The 27,940-nt window shown below is 39.4% G+C and overlaps 1 protein-coding gene across 5 annotated transcripts; it reads left to right on the plus strand.

Annotated features, from left to right (window-relative positions):
- The first annotated feature begins 6,634 nt into the window (after positions 1-6,634).
- Positions 6,635-27,632, plus strand: LOC125372193 (zinc finger protein 501-like). 5 transcript variants are annotated; one of them, XM_048381386.1, is made up of 3 exons: positions 6,635-7,410; positions 14,160-14,210; positions 25,425-27,632. In XM_048381386.1, exon 3 carries the CDS (start codon positions 25,529-25,531, stop codon positions 26,738-26,740), a length of 1,212 nt encoding a protein of 403 aa, XP_048237343.1. In that variant the 5' UTR covers positions 6,635-7,410; positions 14,160-14,210; positions 25,425-25,528; the 3' UTR covers positions 26,741-27,632. The 5 variants fall into 5 exon arrangements, with proteins under 5 accessions (XP_048237343.1, XP_048237341.1, XP_048237340.1 ...); XM_048381385.1 differs by lacking the exon at positions 25,425-27,632 and adding an exon at positions 19,718-21,705 and having other exon boundaries at positions 7,320-7,410; XM_048381384.1 differs by lacking the exon at positions 14,160-14,210.
- The last annotated feature ends 308 nt before the right edge of the window (positions 27,633-27,940 follow it).

The following is a 27,940-nucleotide window of genomic DNA, read 5'->3' on the forward strand; positions in this document are numbered from 1 at the left end:
TTGCAAGCAGCTGTACTGTTTGAGTAACATTCTGTAAACAGTGATGCTCATCTTCCCCATTGAGTTGTCTTCAATGTAAACTGTACTTTGAGAAACCATACTGTCTAATGGAAGAAAATACTGGTTTAAGCAGCTTGATAATATCTTGGGAGCAGGTGACAAACCATTTGGCCTACAGTAAACTGAAACAGCTTCCATTTCCAAAAGAATCTAAGATGTTTCCTTTCTTGTTCTCAGAGTGATAAACGTCTTTCAAATCAATGGATGCAAAATAACAGTTATAAGCTGATCTCAGTGCGTCCAATGTATCTTTCTTGATTCTGGTGAAAATGTAAAGGAGACCTGGGTTCGATTCCCGACATGGGTACAATGTGTGAAGCCCATTTCTAGTGTCCCCTGCCGGGATATTGCTGGAATATTGCTAAAAGCGGCGTAAAACCATACTAATTATAGAAATGTACTTGTTATCGCTCATACTTCACCCTGATACAAACTGGAACTTGTCCACTTTCAATCTGCCAGTCATAAACTTAAATATTTTAGCCAGCCTGACTGAAGATCATGTGAGTATCTGCATCAGCACTCAACATCTACAGACAGCCTCCGTGTTCTAGAACGGAAGGTCTGGGGTTTGCTCCCTGGCTGCATCATACCAATAGACATTAAAAAATGGTACTTAATGATACCCTGCCTGGTGCTTGGCATCAAGGAGATAAACAAGGACTGTTCGGCTCGAGTCAGTACACTGTGTCCTAGTGGGGTATTCATATTAAACTGCAGCATGGTATACTCAGTGGGCTGGTACTATAAAATGGGCATCAGTCCGGACTAGTACAAATAGCCACACTTACATCTGCATGCAAGTCCAATAATATTTAGCAAGACGTTAAATCCCACTTCACCACCTCAACATCTACATAGGAAGCACAGAAACTTGGAAAAAGAACACTTTGCTCATATAGAGCATCTTAGGGATGTAGCAATTGTCCTATACTTCAGTTGTCCAGAACAAGGATGTAACTAAGGCTCTAAGACTCAACGAATATCACTTTAATTAACAACAAACATAAGCCACCAAAATTGTAAACCACAAGTTTTAGCATGGTAACATTCTAAATTGACAAGGTATTGCCAAGTGTTGTTCAACCCTTCTTCCAACCGACAACTGTTCAGCAAGTTAAAATCTAATTTCACCACAATGGGAACCACAGTGTGATACATACTCATATATTGAGTATTGTTTTTTAGATACTTTAAATCATGGCCAATTACCTGTCCGCTTTGACCATTCCCTAAAGATGTATCCTGGGACCTATAAACATTCTTCTTAAAAAGTGATGGATCAGTGGAGTTAAAATTTGTCAGACATGCTTCTTCCATCATATTAAGAACTGACATTTCCTGTGCAGACTTGTGTCCCTTAATTGAGCCAGAATCCAATGATTCTGAATTCAAACCCCAGATCCGCCCTGTTTAATATTCTTGGTTTGTGTGCACCATACAGCTCTTGTATTTTCCTTGAAAGTGGTAAATTTGTCAGACCTGCTTTCTCAAACTTTGGGCTTTCCTTCCACAAGGAGTCAGAGTATTGTTTTACACTGCTTTAAGCAATATTCCAGCTATATCATGGCAGGGGGGACACCAGAAATGGGCTTCTGACATTGGTACCTATGTGGGGAATCAAACTCGGGTCATTGGCACGACAAGCAAACACTTCAACCACTGGGCTACCCCACCACCCTCCCCCCACTTTCCACAAGGAAAAGCTGAGTGAGTGAGTGAGTTGGGTTTAACGCAGCTTTTAACAGTATTCCAGTTATATCACGGCGTGTCAGCTTAATGTGGGAGGAAAGCCTGAAGTGATGCAGGTCTCAAACGTTTACCACATGGGTACAATGTATGAAGCCCTACGTTTTGAGATGTTGCTCATGATGTCAACCATTATTCCAGATCAGGGTGCGATTTCCCATTGACACAACTACACTGGTTCTGGTTATAATCGCCTTGTGCAGCCTACCTTTACCTCAGTGAGTGCAGTCAGTAAAATATACACATGCAGAAAAGTTAAGCGCCACCATATTCATAGTCTCTTGATTTCACGTGTGGGAATCAGAAATACGAAATATGATGATGTATGACTGAATTAGGCTTCCATAGTTTCATGAACCCAAATTTGTCCAAATACCAAATACCACTACGTGTTGCTGCAGTTCCCCTACCCTATAAATAGTGAAATTCAAGTTTCAGACACGAGGTTGCATTTTGCATGTGAGATTCCCCTTCCAACAGAGGTTGAAAATCAGCCATGGTGAGGAGAAAGTTGACGAACGCTGAAAGATGGCAAGTGATAGGCATGAAACATGCTGGCATGTCATGCAGGGCCATTGCAAGACAAATGGGTCGTCATCACATTGTTATCACTCGTTTGATTGTCAAACATGGTCAAGTGTCGAATGCTGCTACGAACTGTTAATGGTCGAATACGTGTTTGGAGGCAACGTAACACTCGTTTTGCACCAAGGAACATCCAGAAGACCTTAGCATGTGGCGGGGGGTCTGTCATGATATGGGGTTGTGTTTCCTTCGGCTGCAAACTTCCGCAAGCTCCGACGTTCATACAGTTTGGCCCTCACTCTATGCAGGTTCATACTCAAATGAACTCACACAAAGTGAAGGTCAATTCTTAAATAATAGTCATCATTAAAGGGGCACTGATCTAACGCAATTCCCCGGGACTGGTTGTTGCCTTTGTTATTGTTTTTTCCCAGTGAGTACCCGGATGTATAGCAGAAATCTAGACTAGTTCGCGACCTCTGATGCGCCATTCGTAAGCGCATTAGTCACTTTTATGGGTAGTAATAAGGGCGTATGGTCACATTGATCAACAAAATGAAATACAGTTTTCGAGATAATAAGGAAATGTAGGTATCTTTGTGAGTAGCATCGGTAATGGTGACGAAGTTTTGATAAGTCACTAGCTTGGTAATTTTGCCATTTTCGTTTACACTATTTTGACTTGCAACACAAAGTATATATTTCACCTGAGCATATGCAATAGCCAAAAGTAACAGCTCACAAATATGGTGGGTGGCGCTTAACTTTTGTGCATGTGTATATTCTACAAACAGACTAATAAATATCACTTGCTTCAAAATTATTAAATTTACACAAGATCTAAACAAATCGAAATAAAGTTACTTTCTATCCTGTTTATGTAAACTAGAGTTCGCCAGTTTTCGCTTAAATAGCCTCAGCCGATCCCGAGGCAAGGAAATTATCTGACTATAAAACTCGACTTTTATAGCCAACTACCTTGCCTCGGAAAGATGGTCAGTTCCATCTTCATCGCTAATTTACATAAACATGAATTCCAATAAGAAAAACGGAAAATTGCAACCAATCAAATCTCTTGGTGTACTCTCGAGGCTGAAGAAAAAAAGCCGAAGATGGTCTGGTTTCCAATGACTACAGAACAATATGGCGGTCTGCATGTGGTGACAGTTTGTGTGCTCTTGGCGATTTCTTGACACTTTTGACCTTAAATACAGACAGATGATTACGCAACTATGGAGCATTATAAAGACGTCGGAATTTTTTCAGTCGAAACTCTCTTCTTTTTCCATTAAAAAAACGTGAAATCGACACAGTGTCCATGGTGACTGAAGTTAACAAATGTGAAAACGTGACAAAATCAGCTGATCATACTGGTACTGATATGCAAACAGACCATTTAGATGTGCAGCCTTGATATACCCCAGAAAAGCCGGTGTGAAGTGGCTCACTGTTAGAGACATCTTTGGATTTTAAGTATACATAGTGAATGAGTGAGTGAGTATGGTTTTACGCCGCTTTTAGCAATATTCCAGCAGTATCACGGCGGGGACACCAGAAACTGGCTTCAGACATTGTACCCATGTCGGGAGTTGAACCCGGGTCTTCGGCGTGACGAGCGAACTCTTTAACCACTAGGCTACCCGACCGACCCTAAGTATACGTAGAAAAGGTACACTTTTCGATGCGAGTGGAGTGAGGGGCGTGATTGTAAGGAACTTATAAAGGAGGAATTGTGTTGGTGTACTCAAGAGACCATATAAGGTGAACTTTACGTTATGCCAAAAATATGTTATAATTTAACATGGTAATCATTAAGAGATGATTATGATCGCGTTTCACAATAATGGTGAAGTGTTAAATGCACTTGTCACAGGATACTGTCACTGCTCAGTGTCATATAGAATGATAACTTGTATGGTGAGTGAACAAACATTGTCTGTCATCATGCCTTCTTATTTTAATTTCCCAGTAAAGTATGTGGTGCAGTTTGTTTATTTGTTGTGCAGTCAGTTGTTACCTGCAGCCTGCACGAGGTGCATTGGAGAAAAAGATACAGAAATCGCACCTTGCAGAATATTTCCAGTCCATCAGCATGACTTGCATGGTTGATGCATGTCATCGAACCCCAATCGCGTGGATCGATGCTCATGATATAGAAAAATAGACAAAAATCATTTCCATTTTTTTTTCAACGTTCCTGATTTTGGGGCCTGATCTGTTACCCAAGTAATAAACATATAACGCCCCACTTTGAATTAAGAAATAAAGTTGTTTCTACCATCCATGTATAGTGTAATAAAGTATAATTGTGCCTTGAACTATGGGAGGTAACGCACGAGGACCTTGTGTTCGAGTGCTTTGACCATGTTGACGTGATACTAGTTCAGTGGAAAACTATACTGAGCTGTAATTTATTAAAGTTTAAAAACAAATTCATTGAAATTCTCGAACAGGGCTTACTTACGGGATGTTCCACCTAATTGCCCGTACCCTTACGTTAGGCGACAAAGTAAGTTTTAAACACACACACACTAAAATGGGTACTTTATGGTTAACTTTGTCACATTTTATTATCCGTTTAGTGTGTGATTCTCCATAACCCGATGCAGAAATAAGAATGATTTAAAATTATAGAGGTTAATACGCGAGTGTGTTTGGTTGGGGATGGTAAATATCCTGCATTAGGTATAAACATATTGTATTTAGCGAGCTTTGGCGAGTTAAATACATCGTATTTATTCCTAATACAGGATATTTACTATCGCCAAACACACAAGCGTGATAACCTCTTTATCATATAATGTCATTCTTTAATTCTGTGCTTCAAAATCGCTTTCCCTCTCTCACAAACATTACCGAAACATTGCGAGTTTTCCTGGAATGCGCGCATTAATATTAATTACGTCACAGGGTAAGTGATGTGTCAGTCGGACAGTGACAGTAGCCAATATAGTTCCAACTAAAATCTGTTTCTTATACAGTGGCGAAGCAACATATACGCAAAACAACCTTAGTTTTTAATTGCCTTTCGCGGCAATCCATCGGTCTGTCCGCTAGAGTAACTGCCCTTTGTCAAAGGGAAGCTACTCTAACCCTAGTCTGTGAGACGTTACGGCCATGGTCAGACGTTGTTGACAGTCGGCCTGTCCTGTCATAACGTTAAGAAGTGTAGTCAGATGTACACACAGCGACGAAACGAAACAAGGTAACAATTCAAACATATTTCGGCCAAATTCAACTATTTTAATTTGTGGAGAAGGTTTCAAGCCGCAGAGGTCTACAAGCACAGATATGGCTACTGATTCCGCTTAGCTAGGCCTTGTGCCCTCCAAAATTGTTTCGAAATTTATATCTCCAAAGTAGCCAAAACTTATAAAATGCCTTAGCTACGTCACAGTGAGACACTGATTTTCAGTATATTAGACTGTTCTTTTGATAATGATAGCAATTATTCCTGTGGTTTATCCAGATTCCCGATGGTTAAGTCTGACTCGATCGCCGAATGACGAGGGCGACGCCATGTTTGTTTATAAACAGTGAAAGTATATAGTCCCTACTTGACCTTTGATATTTGCATCTCTATCCACATATGACCCCAACGGATATCGTTTTTATCCGTTGGCTTTATCCTGCCGAGAAACCTACCCATTATATGATAAATACATATATTATATATTTTGCATCAGTGTAATCACGTGACTCGAAACATTCCACAAGTGCATTGTGGGGCCGAGCTAACGCATGTAAACAATGCCAAAGTTCTGTGTCGCTAGTTACTAGTATTGTGAGTTGAGGTGTGGTCTGTTGCAAATTGGTTACCAGACTGCTACAACTGCATCCATGAAACAGTGTGCTCGCTGAGATTGTTGCTCTTATAATATATGGTACCGTCACCGACGTGAATCGGCATGGGGCGTGATATGGCGTCGCCGTGGTACGAACATGGCAGAGGGAGAACAGTAATCGTTTTGTTTGACTACAGTATGTTGCTATATGTCCTACATATGAAACTCTTCCATTATCGTTCATGCCTGTGTCCAGCTACAGGTATACTTCCAAGGGGACCAACGCCCGCCTCGGATAACTTTGTGACTGTATTGGCACGGACAGTGGTTTGAATATGTTTGGGCAGCATGAGAGATGGTTGGCATACCCTTGCCGTAATTCTTCCAAGGTAATAACATTCAATTATCCGACAATTAAATATTTCACTATTAGACCGATGGATATTGATGAAGATACGTCATTTTGCCTAACAGTAATGAAAGAACGATGTTACAAAGGATACGTTAGATCAGGGGGGTACTTTGAACAGCGTCATGGGGAAACTCAAAAAGTGTACTAAAGTTTTGCGTTTTCGGGGCTCTTTATCCCAGTATATAGTCGGCGCCTTTTATTTTAAGAATCGGATATGAATTGAATTGTTTTGGCAAGGAGGCCTATATGATCGAACCAGATCAGAAAGAGGAATGTTGAAATCCGTTCCATTAAATGACAAATAATATTATCCCTGAAGTAGGCCTAAACGTGTGATGATGAAATGGTGACCATATTGGCCTTGAAGTTAACCCCGTCCCCAGGAAACAAGGACAATGTATGTTTGAATCCATGGTTCGGTTACTGTGTTAGATCAGAACGTCTTTCTCCAAGGCCTTTCTATTCCAACCCAGGTTAAGCGTATATTATGTTGCCATAGGTGGTTGTTGCCGTTTTGGCATTGTACCACAATGTTATTTCGATAGTGTTAGGCAAATATGCCACTTTCAACTCTGGCCTTGTCAAAACAGCCCGAATATTTTAATCTGAACTTACAGGTTTAGTCAAAGTAAATTATGTGTCTGTTACGATCGGTTTAATGCTACTATAGAAATGTGGCAAATTGTTTTCATTACGACATATTTGTCTTCATAGATTTATCGAATTAATTGTCCGTTTTAGCGAAAGTTGTCGTGACCGGTTGAATGATATTTCTCCCAGCCATTTTGGCGCTGGGCTAGTTTGGACCGAAACCTGCAATGTAAAGCATTCAGCGGCAGACTGATGAGGTCACTGGTGATGTATTGTCTTCTGTGAAATGTAAGTATGCTTAGCAATCTTCGCTATTAATTAATTTCAGATGTAGTCATATTGTCACATCTATTATTTTCAGAAACATGTAATAATTTGCCGAGATCGCGGACTGGCCGATTGTTTGTGTCCAGGTATTCTTTTCAATATTCTGATATGGCCTGCTGGGCGACTTCGGGCGTCAACTGTGGTCACTGTAGCCGATCGCAGGTCATGGGAGCTCGACTACAGTGACATCATATCCTGACTACCAGTCGAAACCCGTCCATTCGGTTGGCGTTTCTTGGGGTGTTTTAATGTATGGGACTTGCCAGGACTAGGATTTTTAGCTCACCTCGTAAGCACCAAATGAACCTACTAGTCTTTGTCCGTCATTGGTCGGTCACCATTGCAGTGGCTCCCTTGTGTTTCTCCCAAATCACTGAACAGATCGATAAAATATTCCCACAAGACGTTCCATGTGTCCCTCGCTATAAAAAAATATGTGTATACATAAAATAATGTGCAGAGTAACAACAATTTTAATTTCTCACTTGAAGCCATTATCTGGTATATTTTGGTTATTGCAGCTGATGTTTAGAAAAATGCATTTTTTATTTTTACCTCAGCAGAAATATAACAATTGTTTTAGCCATTCCTTACATTAGGACACCAACAGTGGTCCCTGTAACAAATGCATAGTCTGTCGAACAGTCCATAAACCATATTATTTTCGCTTTCGCAATGAAGCAAGTCCAGATTTTCTCGAGGTTATGTATCTACCATATCACCTTATTCCATCAACATTATTGAGTATATGTTTTCAGAGACTAAGTGATAGTCTAGAGTATTGGTACAGACTTGATTATTTACTGGTAGCTGGATTATTACAAGGGATTTATCAAGAATTCCCAACAAGTGTCCCTGGCAGACAAATTGAGAATGTTTGTTTATTTTGTTCAGGTTTTTAAGGTATTTTTGCTTCAATACAATAGTGTTACACAAAGCATACGGAATATTGCTATTTATTAGTCCGTTTATCAATGAAGCCATACCATTTGTTGTGACTATATTGACATCAATCATTGTCTATTCTAGAGTATTTACTGTCAATTCCTGCAGACTTGGGGCTGAATATCGGCCTCTGAGCAGGTTCAGAGTAATCTGCCCTGATTGCTGAATGTGATGTTCACATGATTTTAAACAAGAGACAAACATCAAACGTGTTCAGCATCTTCAGCAACAGTGTTAATGAAAACTGTCAGAAATAATTGTCAAGACTTTGTTTTAGTTTGCTGTGAAATGTACAGACAGTGCATATACAATATAGTGGTACATTTCGTTTTATCTCTTTAGTCACATCAGTTGAACATTGTCTATCATTGTATGAAAAACTCTAAAACATTTTGTGAGGAATAAATATGAAAGGATTATTGTAATACTGACATTTTTCAACAGAGGATCACTCTATAACCTTGATAAGGACATGCCAGACTCCATGATACACCATACACAGTATTTACAATAACAGTGTTAGAAATTGGCACTAGTCCTATAGTCCTTGCCAAACTGCCCAATAGTTAAGGTATCATAAGGACCAGTAGAAATTTGCCATTTTTAAGGGTTTTGCTATATGTTATCATTATAAGGACTAGTAGACAAAAACAGTTAGCTTCTATCACTGAATAAGACTCACTCTGCTCGAATAAGTCTCTATAGCTGTGCTTCCCAACTTCCCAACTAAACTGCAAGAAGCATTATAAGTGCCGTGTACATAGCCTAATTTTACATGATAGTTCTCACCTCATGTGACTGCAAAATGGCTTTTAGCCTTTTAGATATGCTTTCAGACTTGAATGTTCAGTGAATCCGAATTTACATGGGATCTCATATCCCTCATCAATAGTAGCTTGTCTGAAGCTGACTTGCTGCTCGTTACGTCACAGTTACTAATATCACTATTTGATAATAGTCCATTTGTATGCACAGATTGTGCTCAATGCATACAGTCATAATACAAACTAAATCTTCTGTTTTCGACATAATGTCTACCGTTAAACATGATAACCTCTAAAAGTGCAATCGATACTATTCATCCATGTCACAAGATTTTTGTCAGAGATCAAAATGTGGAACTTGTGTGTTTGCTACTATATTTGTCAATATAAAGATGCATCACAACATGCACAAGGGGCAGAGAGATGGCTCTATGACCATGATGACCTTTCTTTCAAGTCAAACATTGTAAAATGTTATAAGCTTGCAATCAACACAGCTGCAGGAAGTAAATTCAATATTGACATAAAGACAGGAAAAGCAGTGCGACAGGATGCACTCCAAACTAAGAGGTGACAAAATTTCAAAGCCAGTTTTGTTGATTATGTTCATTCAAGCAAAGAAAAAGAAATTCAGTTTCCGAAGAGCAGCTCATGTTGGGAAGATTAAGGAACTCTTTGAGTAATGGAATGCTGTCTTTTCAAGATAGATCATTCCGTTGCAACTGCTGCAGAAGTACCCATTAGAGTGCCAACGTGTTTGTGGATGATGCGCCTATATGGATGGACTTGTCCGGAAATTATACTTTTGAAGCGACTTCAACTGAATGCCAAATTTCAATGAACAGCACTGGTCAAGAAAAGTAATGAGATTTAGTTTGCTATAGGCGATGGCTGACTGTATGAAGTTTTCGCCATTCCTTTTGCTGAGAGGTGTCAGACAACCCACCAAGAACCCCATGGAGTGTCACTCTTTTTTTCTGCTCACTGTCTGCCAGCAATCAAGAAAACCTTTTCATAATCTGTTTACAACTCAGATTTAGTCGATACCAGGAAAATGTACAAATTCTCACCACCATATTTAAAATGTCATTTTGACATTTGATAGTAACTTTCTCATGATTATGTGGTGTACATGGTATACAGTAAAATGAAAAACTTCATTTGGTTTGCTACATTTGTTGGATATCCCAAGATAGACAGAGTGTAACATAGTGGGATGGTATTCAAGTATTTCCAATGTTCATGACAGAAAATGTCAGTATTTTCATGATCATGTTCATTAGGAAGAAGCAGTACAAAACATCCAAGATGAACAATTATCCCAAACATTTATATGAAAAGTACACCAGATGAATTATACGAATGTAATGCAAACATCTCACATGGCAATAATTGTGCTTCTTGCAAGATTTTGAACAGTCTTTATGGTAATCATGGTCTTAGTTATACAATGTTAATGCACAGATAGCAGTTTCCATAAAGTATGAACTACCCGTGAAGATCCGGGTTAGAATGGGTCCTCAGCAACCCATGCTGGCCGTAAAAGGCGACTATGCTTATCGTAAGAGGCAACTAACGGGATCAGGTGGTCAGGCTTGCTGACTTGGTTGATGCATGTCATCGATCCCAATTGTGTTGATCAATATCATGTTGTCAATTACTGGATTGTCTGGTCCAGACTTGATTATTTACAGACTGCCGTCATATAGCTAGAATATTGCTGAGCGTGGCGTTAAACAACAAACAAAACAAAAGTATGAACTATACATATTACTTTTAAGTAAGTCATGTTAACTGTTATGCTCAAACTACTCTATACCATACCAGTCATCATGCAAATCTGTTTGACTATTTTTTTCTATTCTGAATTTCCTTGACAGTCTTGACTTGGGCTTTCCATCTATGGTGTTCTTATGAAACATCTACATAACTGTGAAAGAAAGGTGATATCTTAGGTTCTTGATATCACATCTTTATAATAGAAACACAAAGCCAAGCACAGCGTTAAAAACTATCAGTTTCAGTCCAGTAGTCCTTATAATGATAACATATAGCAAAACCCTTAAAAAGGGCAAATTTCTACTAGTCCTTATGATGCCTTAACTATTGGGCAGTTTGACAAGGACTACAAGACTAGTGCCAATTTCTACCTCTGAAAGCAAAGACAAGTAAATCTGTCACAGTAAATGACACTAATTGTGGTCAAAAGGAAAATGAGAAGAGTGAGAATAAAGACCAGTCTTATGTGTGTAATGTTTGTGGGCAGGTTGAATGTAACCTGCACTCAGTTGCACGTGTGTCATGAATGTAACCTGCAGTCAGTTGCATGTGTGTCATGAATGTAACCCGCAGTCAGTTACACGTGTGTCATGAATGTAACCCGCAGTCAGTTACACGTGTGTCATGAATGTAACCTGCAGTCAGTTACACGTGTGTCATGAATGTAACCTGCAGTCAGTTACACGTGTGTCATGAATGTAACCTGCAGTCAGTTACACTTGTCATGAATGTGACCTGCAGTCAGTAACACGTGTGTCATGAATGTAACCTGCAGTCAGTTACACGTGTGTCATGAATGTAACCTGCAGTCAGTTACACGTGTGTCATGAATGTAACCTGCAGTCAGTTACACGTGTGTCATGATGAGGCCAAACACAAGGAGAGTAGCGAGTGTGAGAAATCATTTCCGCTTTTAGGTAACCGGAAAACCCATGTGAGTTCTCAAGGTGATGTGAAGCCATGAGTGTGGTGAATATGAGGAAGCATTTACTGAAATAAGTGAATTGCAAACACACATGAGTTGTCATGATGACATCAAATCAATGCTTGTAGGGAGTTTGAGGAAGTATTTCCACTACCATGTGACCTGCAGGATCACGTGAATTGTCATAAGCCAAGCCATTTGTGTGTGGTTTGTGATGTAAAACGTGCAGAATCAGCCTACCTTAAGAGACACATGAAGTGTCAGAGTGTCAAGCCATACAAGTGTGGTGTGTGCAGCAAAACATTTACACAGTCACATGACCTGCAGAAGCACATGTTTCACAGTAGAGTCCAGCATTATGCATGCATTGAATGTGGGAAAGCATTTACAGCATCAAGTCTCCTGCACATACATTTGAAGGTTCACAGTGGTGATAATCCCTAAGAGCATGATGAGTGTGCTGAATGTGGGAAAGCATTTTCATGATCAGCTACCTGCTAGTACACATGAGGAGTCACAGTGATGTCAAGTCTTATGAGTGTAATGAATGTGGGAAAACATTCACACAGTCAAGTCATCTGCAGATACACAAGAGATGTCACAGTGGTGTCAAGCCGTACCAATGTGATGTGTGTGAGAAAGCATTCACAACATCAAGTCAACTTCATGCACACATAAGTTGTACTGGTTGTGGAAAAGACTTCAAACATCTTCGTGACATGTAGAAACATATGCAAGCTTATTGTGAGGTCCTTATTGACAAGACACAAATCTAAGTTCCTTGCATCTTGACGAAATGACCTTTCTATGGGTTATCATGTTTTACGAGACGAGAAAACAGACAGGACTTTAAAATGCAACTTTGTGAATGTTTGTGCTCATTTGAATCAAGGAAGTGTGAACATGGTGAAATTCAATGTAAAGAAAAGGCTGGCATGCAGTACCATAGAAATACAATGTTAGGAAATCAGTTTCCGACACAAAGTTACCCACTTTAAAGCTCACATCTGTCTTATGTCTGTTTTGTATGGTATCTTTACCCATGTAGACTTCATCATTGTTCATGTTTATTGGAGGGTATATTTACCCCTATTAGCTGCCCTGTGAAGATCTGGGGTAACATAGGTCTACAGCAACCCATGCTTGCTGTAAGAGGTGACTAACAGGATCGGGTGGTCAGGCTTGCTGACTAGGTTAATGCAAGTCATCATATCTCAATTGTGTGGATCGATGCTCACGATGTTAATCACTGGATTGTCTGGTCCAGACTTGATTATTTACATACTGCCGTAACTGGAATATTGCTGAGTGTGGCGATAAGCAACAAACAAGTAAAACATCTTACCCCATGTACACTGCATCATGTATGGAACTGTATGTGGCAAATAAACTTTCATGAAATTTGTGATTGTATTTGTTTGTAGGTGTATGTTCCAATAGTCAACTTGCCCCTGAAAAATCATTCAGCTTATCCCTAAACAGAAAACATCTGCAAGAAAACTACATGGCAATTTTATGTGCGCATCATAAAATTTACATGTGGTTTCTGGTGTACATCACACGAAATACATGACACAATACATCAGTGATACCTAAGTGTTTGCTGCCATTGAATAAGAATATGCTTTGATTATCCTGTCCTCTCAATCCGACCACATTAAAAAGCCACACTTTCAAATCTTTGCATGCTATAGTGAGTTGGGTTTAACACCGCTTTAAACAGTATTACAGTTATATCGCGGCGTGTCAGCTTAATGTGGGAGGAAAGCCCAAAGTGATGCAGGTGTCAAACGTTTCGGTGAAACCCACAGGCATGGGTATGGTGCCGACAAACCTGGAAATATAATCGGGGCAAACAAGGATTCGACCCTACAATAATAGGTTTCTTGTGTGCCCAAGGGACGTAACTCTGCACAGCGAATCGCGGCGCCTGCATGCTATAGAATATTTGGCTCACTTTGAATGTACCTGGGAGTGCCAAGTGACTATTATTTTTGTACATGGTGGTGTAGTACTAGTACATCTGTTTGTAGATTTCAAAATATTATTGGCAGCTCAAGATTGGAATATAAAGCAGACACCTCTCCATGTTAATATTTTCCGTTTCTTGCATGATTTCAGGCTAAGCACAGACTGTTATTATATGCTATAGTTATCATGGTTATGAAATTATAGTTAATAGCCACAGATGGCCTACCATAAAATAAGATCTTGTTCATGCTGGTTTAAACATAATGTTCAAACTGCCCTATACTGTTACACAATTAACTATATTTGATTTTGATTTTCCTTTACAGTTTTTCATCTGTAGTGTTCTTATGAAACATCAACAGAACTGTGAAAGAAAGGTAACAACTCTTCTAGGTTTCTGATATCATCACATTCATCTTTATTATGGAAACACAAAGCCAAACACAGACAAATAAATCTGTCACAATAAATGACACAGAAAGTGAGAAAGCAGTCATAGAAACGAGTGGTGACAAGAAAGATGTGAAGAGTGACAATGGAGACCAATCCAATGCTTGTAATGTCTGTGGGCAGGTAGAATGTAACCTGTTGTTACACATGATGTGTTACAAGGGTGTAAAGCCTTTCAAGTGTACTGAGTGTGACGAAGCATTTTCACTATCAGGTGACCTGCGGGAACATATGAGATGTCATGATGAAGCCAAATCTGACAAGAGTAGCGAGTGTGAGGAAGCATTTCCGCTATCAGGAAGCATGGAGACCCATGCGAGTTCTCATGAAGACGTCAAGCCATATGAGTGTGGAGAGTGTGACGGAGCATTTTCTGAACGGAGTGAGTTGCAGACACACATGAGTTGTCATGGTGATGTCAAGCCGTATGAGTGTAGGGAGTGTCAGGCAGTATTTCCACTCCCATGTGACCTGCGGGATCACATGAGATGTCACGGAGAAGCCAAGCCGTATGAGTGTGGTTTGTGTAGTAAAACATTTGCAGAATCAGCCTACTTGAAAAGGCATATGAAGTGTCACACTGGAATCAAGCCATACGAGTGTGGTGTGTGCAGCAAAACATTTACCCAATCAAATAACCTGCAGAGGCACATGTTGTTTCACAGTGGAGTCAAGCCTTACGTATGCATTGAATGTGGGAAAGCATTTGCAACATCAAGTAACCTGCAGATACATTTGAAGGTTCACAGTGGAGACAAGCCCTTTGAGTGTACAGAGTGTGGGAAAGCATTTTCACGATCAGTCTACCTGCAAGTTCATATGAGATATCACAGTGGTGTGAAACCCTATGAGTGTAATGAATGTGGGAAAACATTTGCACAAGCAAGTCATTTGCAGGTACACAAGAGATGTCACAGTGGTGTCAAGCCGTATAAGTGTGATGTGTGTGAGAAAGCATTTGTAACATCAAGCCACCTGCAAAGACACATGAGGAGTCACACTGGAGTCAAACCTTATGAATGTACTGTTTGTGAAAAGAGATTTACAACATCAAGTCACCTTCATGCACACATGAGTTGTCACACTAGAGCCAAGCCCCATCAGTGTACTGGTTGTGGGAAAAACTTTAAACGTCTAGGTGACATGCAGAAACATATGCGAATTTATTGTGAGGTCCTTGTTGGCAAGACAGAAGTTTTAATTCCATAAATCTTGACAAGTTGACCTCTCTATAGTTTCTGTTTTATAAGATGCAACTCTACACTAGACTTTGAATGCAACCATGTTACCATGGTAACGTTTGTGTCAGTTTATCATGTTTATAGCTAGTGAGTGTAAACAGTGACACATTGATGAAAAAGATGTAGCTGCCTTTCTGCCAACACCTTAAAATATATACAATTTTCTTAATCATACAAATCATTGAAATAGGTTTACTGTCTGAAAGATGCCCACCTTTATCATGTTAAAGTTGACATTTGTCACATATCTGTTTTATTAGGCCTCGTCCATGCTCCACATATACACTTTATGTCTTTCATCACAAATTTGAGGACATACTTCGCTGCTCTGAAAAAACTCTTACCTCATGTATACTTATGAGGCAAATAAGATTTCATGAATATTGTGTTGGTGTATGTTCGTGTTATTAGTGTGTGTCTTTCCTTGTGTCTGCTACCTGTCAGTGTGCTTCTAATACCATTTGTCTCTAGTACCAAATATTTCTGTGTGTTTTTGGGTGAGCAGTTAGCTTGCCTTTGCATGTGTTTGTGACAGGTGCCACTCTTGGGGCAGGATACATAAACCTTTTCACAAACACCTGGTATCATCATAATTTGATGGTGGTTCCAAAAAACATGCCTATGATATTGTCAGAAATGTACAACATAAACAATGGCAATTTTTTATGAATATGGGAAGGATTTTGATGCTTTTATTTATGCTCTTTTCCAACAGTGCCCATAAATATCACATGCTCAATGTAGAGCTGACTTGATAGTATGGTCCTCATTTTTATTCACTTTCAAATGGATTCTGCACTAATAATGCATGGTAATACTACTTAAGAACATGGGGGGCACGGATGGCCCAGTCATCTAAGGCGCCGCGATTCGCTGTTCAGAGTCGCGGACCTTAGGCACGCCAGAAACCTATGATTGTGGGTTTGAATCCCGGTTCGCCCCAATTATGTTTCTAGGTATGTCAGCACTATACCTGGCTCGTGGGTGGTAAACGTCTAAGACCTGCATCACTTGGGGCTTTCCTCCCACATTAAGCTGACACGCCATGATATAACTGGAATACTGTTAAAAGCGGCGTTAAAACCCAACTCACTCACTCACTCACTCACTTAAGAACACGAAGAAGACATCTTTCATCTGATTTATGTCAGTATTGTATGGCTGAGCTGGGCATTTGTTTGGCATTTTCAGATCATGTTTATAAGATCCCTATCCTTCTCTGATATTATGATAACTAACAATGATGAAGTCATTGAAAGTGGTGAAGTTTGGTTTTTAACATGTTAATGAATTCCTTGTACATATTGAATGAGAAGAGTGAAGATCTGGGGTTAGAATTGGTCTTCAGCAACCCATGGTTGTCGCAAGAGGTGACTACGGGATTGGGTGGTCAGACTCGCTGACTTGGTTGATACACGTCACTGTATCCCAGTTGTGTAGATCTATGCTCATGATGTCGATCACTGTATTGTCTCGGCCAGACTCAAATATCTCCAGTCACTGTGATCATGATCATATAGCCGGAATACTGCTGAGTGCAGCATAAACTAACTTATTGAAGGAAACATTTATGAGCATGATGAATATCTGTAGTGAACCCCTTAATATAATGAAATTTAAATGTTTGACTAATGTGGAAATACTTGTGAACATTGATTTACTCATTTGTTAGAAAATGTCACTTTTGATTGATATTTGTAGTTATATTATTTCAAGAGAAATGATTGAATCTCTTTGACCATGTTGACTTCCTTTTGAACATGTTGAATAAATCACATTTTACATGTTTTAGATGTATTATTTTGATCACATGTTTATACACCCTATACGTGTTGTATGTTATCATGATTAATAAATAGTACTTTCAAAGTATCATGATTATGAAATATGTTTGTTGTTATTTTCATATTTAACATGTATGACTATGTTTTAATTATTCATATTATTTCATCTTCCCGAGGCAAGAGAGTTAACCGACTATAAAAGTCCAGTTTCCACCCTTGCCGAACTAGGCTGGTATTATGGAGATACATTTTGGCTGGACTGACGAGTCTATGCATAGTCCAATCAAAATCGCGCACCGAAATTGAAATCCGGTTTGTAAACTGTCGTGTAGATTTCGGTCGATAGCAGGATTTGTAAAACATGTGCAGCGCCAACTTGTTGTCAGCAGATATTTTCCAAATCTTTTCATGTATTAAATCAAGGTGCTCACGTGATTTGATGCATTTTGCGATGTAAGACCCGTTTAATCACAATATAGATCTTGATTATCAATCAGATAGTACTGACTTTGCACCACCATGTTGTGTGAAGCAAATGCAAGTGATACGAGAGGTGGAACCTGATTGGTCTAGAGGAGAGGTTTAGAAGGGACATAGCTGGTAATAGCCACTGGTGGCGCTACGATCGAGCCCAGTAATTCCAGCCTAGTTCGGCAAGGGTGGAAACTGGACTTTTAAAGTCAGTTAACTCTCTTGCCTCGGGAAGATGTATTATTTTTGAATTGAGACATTTTCTGAATCATGATAATTGATCATGTAAACATGGTAAATCCTGCAGATAAGATACATTACGTGACCTTTTGACCAGGGTCCTGTTCCACAAAGCGATCTTAGCACTAAGTCAATCATATCCCCCATACTATGTCACAGACTTATGGCAATCAAAGCACCAAAATCACTTTGTGGAGTAGGGCCCTGGTGCTTTCTGCAAGACAAGTCCCAAGTTTAGAATTTACCATGATGACTTGTCTAGTATCCATTGTGAAAAAGTGAGTGAGTGAATGTACCTTAATGCCACAGAGAGCAATTCTCAAGCTATAATCATGGTGGACTGTAAATAGTCTAGTGTGGGCCAGACAAACCAGTGGTCAATATTGTGAGTAACATTCCATGCCAATGGGTTATGATGACATGCTATCAACAAGTCTTGAATCCTTAGTATCTCACTGTTAATGGTGCATTTATTTGAATTATTTAATTCCTGAAAAATAAAAAGTACTTTCAATCCATTTATAAGAGGGAAATATATGATATTAAATGTCAAGGCCAGTGAAATATCAGTCTCGATTATCTGCCCAAACTGGCTGTTTAACTTGGGTTTTTGTATTTTTATGCCTGTGATCATAAATGACAGGAAATTTTGAAGATAACATATCTTCAGAGAAATTGTTATTGAATTGTAACTGTGAGCTTTATTCAAGGACAAGGACACAATGAATAGTAAGAAATTAAGAACCATTAGCATCATTAGTCGGGAAACAGGGCTTTATGGTCGACATTGGTGGGAATTCAAACTCTTATTTCTTTTGCATATTGAAATAATAGAAATATCACTGTTATCAAGCTGAAGCAGTATCTTCCATAACCTGATTAACCAAATGTGGTGCTACAATACATGCAGAATACATGAGAATATTTAGTGTATACATGGTAAAGTTGCACATGTATATATGACAACACCAGAGATAGGTCACTCTCAAATACCTGCCAAAACAGATTCTGCTTGTTAAAAGGTAAAACTGCTGTGAAAATTATGTGAATGGATCACTGATAATCAGCAATGACACCAGGTGTTCGCTATGACAAAATCTGTATCTACAGGATAGATTTGACTATATAAGATGTGCTCAATGCTGCGTTGTGATATAAAATTGCAATCATGTGGCAATGGTTATAACAGAAAATGATACTTTTCATTGGAAGAGGAAACAAAATGAGCTGTTATCAGATGATCCTAAACATTTCTTAACTGGAAAGGGGGTGGTCGGGTAGTCTAGTGGTTAAAGCGTTCGCTCGTCACGCTGAAGACCCAGGTTCGATTCCCGACATGGGTGCAATGTGTGAAGCCCATTTCTGGTATCCCCCGCCGTGATATTGCTGGAATATTGCTAAAAGTGGTTTCAAACCATACTCACTCGCTCTTAACTGGAAAGAACAATAGCAATGATAATGATTGGAACCTAAAGCAAATGCCTATACATGATCATAATAATTCACCTTTTTAATGCTTAGTTTCAGGCTAAGCTGAGATTTATTTCATATTTTATCATAATACGGAAAGGCACAATTGCCAGTGACCATAAAGTATAGTTTTGTTCATTTAGTAGATTTAATCAAATAATATTCAGGATACCCAAAAGCAGTAACTGTTACATATTTAACTAATCTGATTCTGATTTTCCTTTACAGTCTTTACCTGAGGTTACCATCTATGGTGTTCTTGTGAAACATCTACAGAACTGTGAAAGAAGGGTGATATCTCGTCTTAATTTCTGATATCATCACACCTTTATAATGGAAACACAAAGCGAAACACAGACAAGTAAATCTGACACAATAAATAACACTGAAAGTGGTCACAAGGACGATGCAAAGAGTGAAGATGAAGATCGGCCTTATGTGTGTAATGTCTGTGGGCAGGTAGAATGTAACCTGCAGTTGCACATGATGTGTTACAAGGGTGTAAAGCCTTTCAAGTGTACTGAGTGTGACGAAGCATTTTCACTATCAGGTGACCTGCAGGAACACATCATGACACATGATGTGGCCAAACCCGTCGAGAGCAGCATGTGTGAGGAAGGATTTTCACTCTCAGGAAGCATGGAGACCCATGCGAGTTCTCATGATGACGTCAAGCCATATGAGTGTGGCGAGTGTGACGGAGCATTTTCTGAACGGAGTGAGCTGCAGACACACATGAGTTGTCATGGTGATGTCAAGCCATATGAGTGTAGGGAGTGTCAGGAAGTATTTCCACTCCCATGTGACCTGCGGGATCACATGAGATGTCACGGAGAGGCCAAGCCGTATGAGTGTGGTTTGTGTAGTAAAACATTTGCAGAATCAGCCTACTTGAAAAGGCATATGAAGTGTCACACTGGAATCAAGCCATTTGAGTGTGGTGTGTGCAGCAAAAAATTTACCCAATCAAATAACCTGCAGAGGCATATGTTGTTTCACAGTGGAGTCAAGCCTTACGCATGCATAGAATGTGGGAAAGCATTTGCAACATCAAATAACCTGCAGGTGCATTTGAAGGTTCACAGTGGAGACAAGCCCTTTGAGTGTACAGAGTGTGGGAAAGCATTTTCACGATCACCTTACTTGAAAGTACACATGAGGTGTCACAGTGGTGACAAGCCTTATGAGTGTAATGAATGTGGGAAAACATTCGCTCAAGCAAGTCATCTTCAGTCCCACCAGAGATGTCACACTGGTGTCAAGCCGTACCAATGTGATGTGTGTGAGAAAGCATTTGCAACATCAAGCCACCTGCAAAGACACATGAGGAGTCACACTGGAGTCAAACCTTATGAATGTACTGTATGTGGAAAAGCATTTACAACATCAAGTCAACTTCATGCACACATGAGTTGTCACACTAGAGCCAAGCCCCATCAGTGTACTGGTTGTGGAAAAAACTTTAAACGTCTAGGTGACATGCAGAAACATATGCGAATTTATTGTGAGGTCCTTGTTGGCAAGACAGAAGTCCTAATTCCTTGAATGTTAAGAAATTGACCTTTCTGTGGTTTATCATGTTTTTTAAGATGCAACAACTTTGAAATGCAACTTTGTGAACGATTGAGCATGTTTGAAACGTGAGTGTGATCATTCGATGATGATAATGAAAAGTTGAAATGTGAATCTGGTATACAGTCAATACCTTGAACATATATTCCAAGTTCTTTTAGTATTATCATGATTATCATGATTATACGACACATTCTAAAAGGTTTACTGACACAAAGATTCTCACCTTAAGTTTACCTTGTTTACAGCTGTTATGATATGCCGCTATGTTTAACCTCGTTCTCTGTGTCCATGTCAACATTGTTCATGTTGTCACAAATTTGAGGACATTATTTAGCCATGTTAGTTTCCTTGTAAAACCTCTGACCTCGTGTACACTTCCAAGCATGTAGCAAATAAATGTTCCTGAATATTGTGAATGATAATTGTGTTTGTGACTCTGTCAGTGTAGGCGTTTGATATTAGCCTGTCCGTCCTTGTGTTTGTAACTTTGCAGTGCGCTTATACTTTTCAAATACAGTGCAGTTGAACATCATCTGGTTTAGACAGAGCTGGATCAACAAAATGAGGTTTTCGCTTTGATTCAGTTTGAAACATTCAAAACGGATGCAACAGAAGTTATCATGGTTATGAATACATTGTTATATTATTTATAAAAATATTGCCATCATGCTAATCTATTTTGATCTAATTAACCTATTGATGTGTTCGGCATATTGCTTGACATTTTTAGTGGATGTTCATAAGATCCTTATGCTTATATTAGGGCTGGGACGAGTCAAAATTTACTACCCGGGTACCCAACCCCCTATTACCCGACCCTACCCGGGTACCCACTTAGGTCTTAAGAGTTGAGAACACAATGTCTAATTGGGAATAGTTTAACTGTTGCCCTGGCAAAAACTGTTTAGATACGTGTATGAAACCAGAGCCCATATAATAGATATATGGTCTCTTATGAAACGATCGATTCATGCGTACACTGAAGTTGACTGAAGCTTTATCTTTACTCAAACATATACAAGTCAAAAGAAATGTGTGCATCATCATAAAGAAATGGGAACATTAGCGACTTGTAGTGTAACCACTGAGCAATAGTGAGTTTTTGTCATTAAACAATATGTCACGTGACTAACCACAGGTCCAGGTAGTACTGTGGGTACCCGGGTCCTACTCAGGACCCACCCGACCCGAGTTACCCATCCCAGCCCTAGCTTATTTGTCATTATCATGATACTAACACTGAAGAAGAGATTTATTTGACATTTTATGTGGTTCAAACAAGATGATGACGTGTTAAAAAAATCTTGGTATATGTTGAAAGAAACATTTATGATGAATATGATTCATGATGATGATAATCATGATGCTCTGTGCAGCTTAGAGTTTAACATGATGAAATTTATATCTTTGATTTGCAGGAAACTGCTGTTGTTAAGTTTATTTTCGTGATTTATATAAACTGTTGTTAATTAAAACATTTCACCTTCATTTAACTTTTCCTATTTCTTGCAACTTGTAATGTTTGAATCTCTTTGACTCCCTTTTGAATAAGAAACATTGTAAGTATATGCTTATACACCTTGTATATTATGATTAATAAATACTTCTTTCAGTTATACAGTATCTTGGTTTTTTTCCTTCCTATTTATTGATGGTGCTATGCAATGCTTTATGAATATAAACATGGTGTCATCAACACTCAAGTATCTCAATTATAATGTGCCTTGATTACTTGTCAAATAGGGGGCATGGGCGGCCCAGTCGTCTAAGGCGCCGCGATTTGCTGTGCAGAGTTGCGTCCCTTGGGCACGCCAGAAACCTATGATTGTGGGTTCGAATCCCGGTTCACCCCGATTATGTTTCAAGGTTTGTCAGCACCATACCGATGCTCGTGGGTTTCACTGAAGTGGTAAACATCTAAGATCTGCATCACTTTGGGCTTTCCTCCCACATTAAGCTGACACGCCGCAATATAACTGTAATACTGTTAAAAGCGGCATTAAACCCAACTCACTCACTCACTCACTCACTCACTCACTCACTCACTTGTCAAATATGAGATGAGCATGAGTGAATATTGTGCCATGCCAGAGAGAGCAATATTCCAGCTGTGTCACAGTCACCTGTAGATAATCAAGTATCGTTACCATTGTGAGATACATTACAAACTACTGGAGTACAATGACATACAATCAACCAAGCAACTAATCCTGAGTATCTCATTGCTGATGATCAATTATGTGACATATCGTATCTCTTGAGAAGCAAAAGAAATACAAAATACTTTCAATTCACTTTTAAGAAGAAGTATATAATGCTGATATGTTGTCATTGCTCTATTCATATACTTTTCATCACTATTTTGCCTATTTTACCCAATACAATCTGTTTCAGCAGATAAACAAGACTTATTTACCCTCTGGTGTTGACGTTTTGAATAATGTCTAACATTTTTAGCCCACTTGTCCTTATGATAACATATAGCAAAACCCTTCAAAACGCCAAATTTCTACTAGTCCTTATGATACCTTAACTATTGGCCAGTTTGGCAAGGACTATAGGACTAGTACAAATTTCTAACGTCGGTCTGATAATAGACAAAATTTGGGAGGTAAGATATTTTTTGGGGAAAAGTCTTGAAACTAAATGAACATAATTGGAGGACAAAGCCATAATGAATTATAAGAAATTAAGAATCAAAAGGGAGAAGTGCCTTTATTTTATATTATAGTTGTAATTCAAACTCATATTTCATTTGGATATTGGTTCCTTGATAGATTAAATAATGTCAAAATGTATTGTTCATTTATTTAGGTCCTTTGCTGTAATTTATGTTCTCCAAGTACATGGGAGAAATTTGTGTTACATTGTAAGCATCACACACGGATACAGGGACAGCTGTCAACGACAAATGACAAATTAGAACATTAACATTATGTACAATCAGTCACGGACCATCTTCAACCTACCCTTTTTTCTTCATCAGTTTTAGTAAAGTTTACACTTCGATAGAATTTGGAAGGAAGGATTATCTTCATGGTAATTAGTTAACTTAGGTGAATGGTGCCAGATCCATGCTTGGTTTCCTCACAGTCATATTGGTGTGGTGAGTGCAGTGTGAACCATTATATTTCATCTGAAAGCCTTCTTTATCAAATGAGGTTATACAATACATCAATCTTTGATGCCATAAAATAAGAACATTTCACTTAGATTATACTCCTTACATTAATCAGACCACATTCATCAGTCAGGGTGGCCTCTTTGGGATGTGGATATTCAATTCCTACTGCAGGACCCAGTTTTTCGCGTGCATAAACACATTTTCCTTACTTGTTTTCACTTTGGCTCACATTGGATGTAGCTGGTAAGCAAAAGGGCATTAGCACAATTGTTTTCTTATACATGTGGTACACAGGTTTTGAGATAAGTTTTGGCACATGAATATAAAACATCAATGCCAGAGAATAGACAGTCTTGATTAACTGGGGGCGGTACGGTAGCCTAGTGGTTAAAGCGTTCGCTTGTCACGACGAAGTCCCGGGGTCGATTCCCCACATGGGTATAATGTGTGAAGCCCATTTTCGTGCGTCCCCAGTCGTGACATTTCTGGAATATTGCTAAAAGTGGCGTTAAACTATACTCACTTGCTCACTTGATTAACCGCTGAAACAGATTCCATTGGGCTTTAAAGGTAAAATAGCTGTGAAAAGTATATGAATAGATAACTGAAGATCACTGATGACATCAGGGCCCCGTTCCTCAAAGTGATCTTAGCGCTACGATGATCGTAAGCCTATGCTAAAGTATGGGACTTACGACCACCTTAGTGCTAAGATCGCTTTGAGGAACGGGGCCCAGGTGTTAGGGCAGGACATGCTTAGCCACTTCACTATCAGTAGCAGTTAGGGCAAAAGCTGCATTTGTGGGATAGCTTTGCGAATTTTGGATACCCCTGTAGTAATGAAAACTGCATTGTTGGATGATATAGAACTAATGGCTAGGGTCATAACAGAAAATGATACTGTTTTTTCTTTTGCCCATGGGAGGAAGAAAGAAAATGTTGGAAATATTTTCCTAAGTTTTTCCAAAGTGGAAAGCGCATAATCGAGGCTCAATATTGGAATGTAAACATCTCCATGTTAATGACTCCCTTTTTCTTGCTTGATTTCAGGACTATTTTTTTAAGTGTGTTAGGGGTATCATTTAGGTCACAAATGGCAGTGACCATAAAGTATGATCTTGTTCATGTCGTCGGTGTAATTATATAATGTTCAGGCTACCCAGTAGCCAGCTGATGGTAGTAATCGTGCTATGCTGTTACATATTTAACTAATCTGATTCTGAATTTTCTTTACAGTCTTTACCTGGGGTTTCCATCTATGGTGATCTTGTGAAACATCTCCAGAACTGGGAAAGAAAGGTGACATCTCTTCAAAGTTTCAGATATCATCGCGTCTTATCATGGAAACACAAGGCGACTCACAGACAAGTAAATCTGTCACAATACATGGTACTGAAAGTCGTCACAAGGACGAAATGAAGAGTGAGGATGAAAACCAATCCAGTGCGTGTAATGTCTGTGGGCAGGTAGAATGTAACCTGCTGTTACACATGATGTGTTACAAGGGTGTAAAGCCTTTCAAGTGTACTGAGTGTGACGAAGCATTTTCACTATCAGGCGACCTGCAGGAACACATGAGATGCCATGATGTGGCCAAACCTTACGAAAGTAACGCGTGTGAGGAAGGGTTTTCGCTATCAGGAAGCATGGAGACCCATGTGAGTTCTCATGAAGACGTCAAGCCATATGAGTGTGGTGAGTGTGACGGAGCATTTTCTGAACGGAGTGAGCTGCAGACACACATGAGTTGTCATGGTGATGTCAAGCCATATGAGTGTAGGGAGTGTCAGGAAGTATTTCCACTCCCATGTGACCTGCGGGATCACATGAGATGTCACGGAGAGGCCAAGCCGTATGAGTGTGGTTTGTGTAGTAAAACATTTGCAGAATCAGCCTACTTGAAAAGGCATATGAAGTGTCACACTGGAATCAAGCCATTTGAGTGTGGTTTGTGCAGCAAAACATTTACCCAGTCAAATAACCTGCAGAGGCATATGTTGTTTCACAGTGGAGTCAAGCCTTACGCATGCATTGAATGTGGGAAAGCATTTGCAACATCAAATAACCTGCAGGTGCATTTGAAGGTTCACAGTGGAGACAAGCCCTTTGAGTGTACAGAGTGTGGGAAAGCATTTTCACGATCACCTTACTTGAAAGTACACATGAGGTGTCACAGTGGTGACAAGCCTTATGAGTGTAATGAATGTGGGAAAACATTCGCTCAAGCAAGTCATCTTCAGTCCCACCAGAGATGTCACACTGGTGTCAAGCCGTACCAATGTGATGTGTGTGAGAAAGCATTTGTAACATCAAGCCACCTGCAAAGACACATGAGAAGTCACACTGGAGTCAAACCTTATGAATGTACTGTATGTGGAAAAGCATTTACAACATCAAGTCAACTTCATGCACACATGAGTTGTCACACTAGAGCCAAGCCCCATCAGTGTACTGGTTGTGGGAAAAACTTTAAACGTCTAGGTGACATGCAGAAACATATGCGTATTTATTGTGAGGTCCTTGTCGGCAAGACAGAAGTCCTAATTCCTTGAATCTTGACAAGTTGACCTTTCTGTGGTTTATGTTTTACAAGATGCAACTATACACTTAACTATGAAATGCAAATTTGTGAACGATTGTTGAGGTTTATAACTAATGTGTGTGAACATTGTGAAAAATTGATGAAAAAGATATAGCTGCTGTACTGTCAATACCTTAAAAGGTGCATATTCCATTTATCACAATTATATGACACATTCAGAACAAGTTGAGTGTCACAAAGATGCTTATCTTCAGGTTCACATGTTTATGATATGTATGTTTAGTATGGGGCGGTCGGGTAGCCTAGTGGTTAAAGCGTTCGCTCGCCACGCCAAAGACCTGGGTTCGATTCCCAACATGGGTACAATGTGTGAAGCCCATTTCTGGTGTCCCTGCTGTGATATTGATGGAATATTGCTAAAAGCGACATAAAACCATACTCACTCACTCACTCACTCTGTTCTGTATGCCTATTTTCATGTTCATGTTATTTGTCACATACATGTATTCAAGAACATGTGAAACCTCTTATAATTACCTCATGTCCACAATTGTGTGGCAACTAATATTTCAACAATACACTTTTCTGTCAGTGTAGGCGTTGGTTATTAGTCTGTGTCCGTCCTTGTGTCGTGTCAGTGTGCTTATACCCTTCTACCACAGTGCAGATAAATATCACATGTCCAGTATAGAGTGGCTCAACAAAGTGAGATCACCATAATGATTCAGTTTGAAAAATTCAAAATAGATACAGCAGAAGTTACATGTTATGGGACATAACATCTTCCCGAGGCAAGAGAGTTAACTGACTTTAAAAGTCCAGTTTCCACCCTTGCCGAACTAGGCTGGAATTACTGGGCTCGATCGTAGCGCCATCAGTGGCTATTACCAGTCATGCCACTTCTAAGCCTCTCCTATGAACCAGTCATATTCCACCTCTCGTATTACTTGCGTTCGCTTCACACAAAATGGTGGGACCCAGTGAGGGCGATCTGATCGATAATCAAGATCTATATTGTGATAAAACGGGTCTTATATCACGAAATGCATAAAATTACGTGAGCACCTCAACTAAAAACATGAAAAGATTGGCAAAATATCTGCAGACAACGAGTTGGCGCTGCACATGTTTTGCAAATCCTGCAATCGACCAAAATCTGCATGACAATTTACGAACCGGATTTCAATTTCGGTGCGCGATTTTGATTGGA

Source organism: Haliotis rufescens, unplaced genomic scaffold (assembly GCF_023055435.1).
Source record: "Haliotis rufescens isolate VD_foot unplaced genomic scaffold, xgHalRufe1.0.p SCAF_38, whole genome shotgun sequence".
In the NCBI taxonomy this organism is placed as follows: Eukaryota; Metazoa; Mollusca; class Gastropoda; order Lepetellida; family Haliotidae; genus Haliotis; species Haliotis rufescens.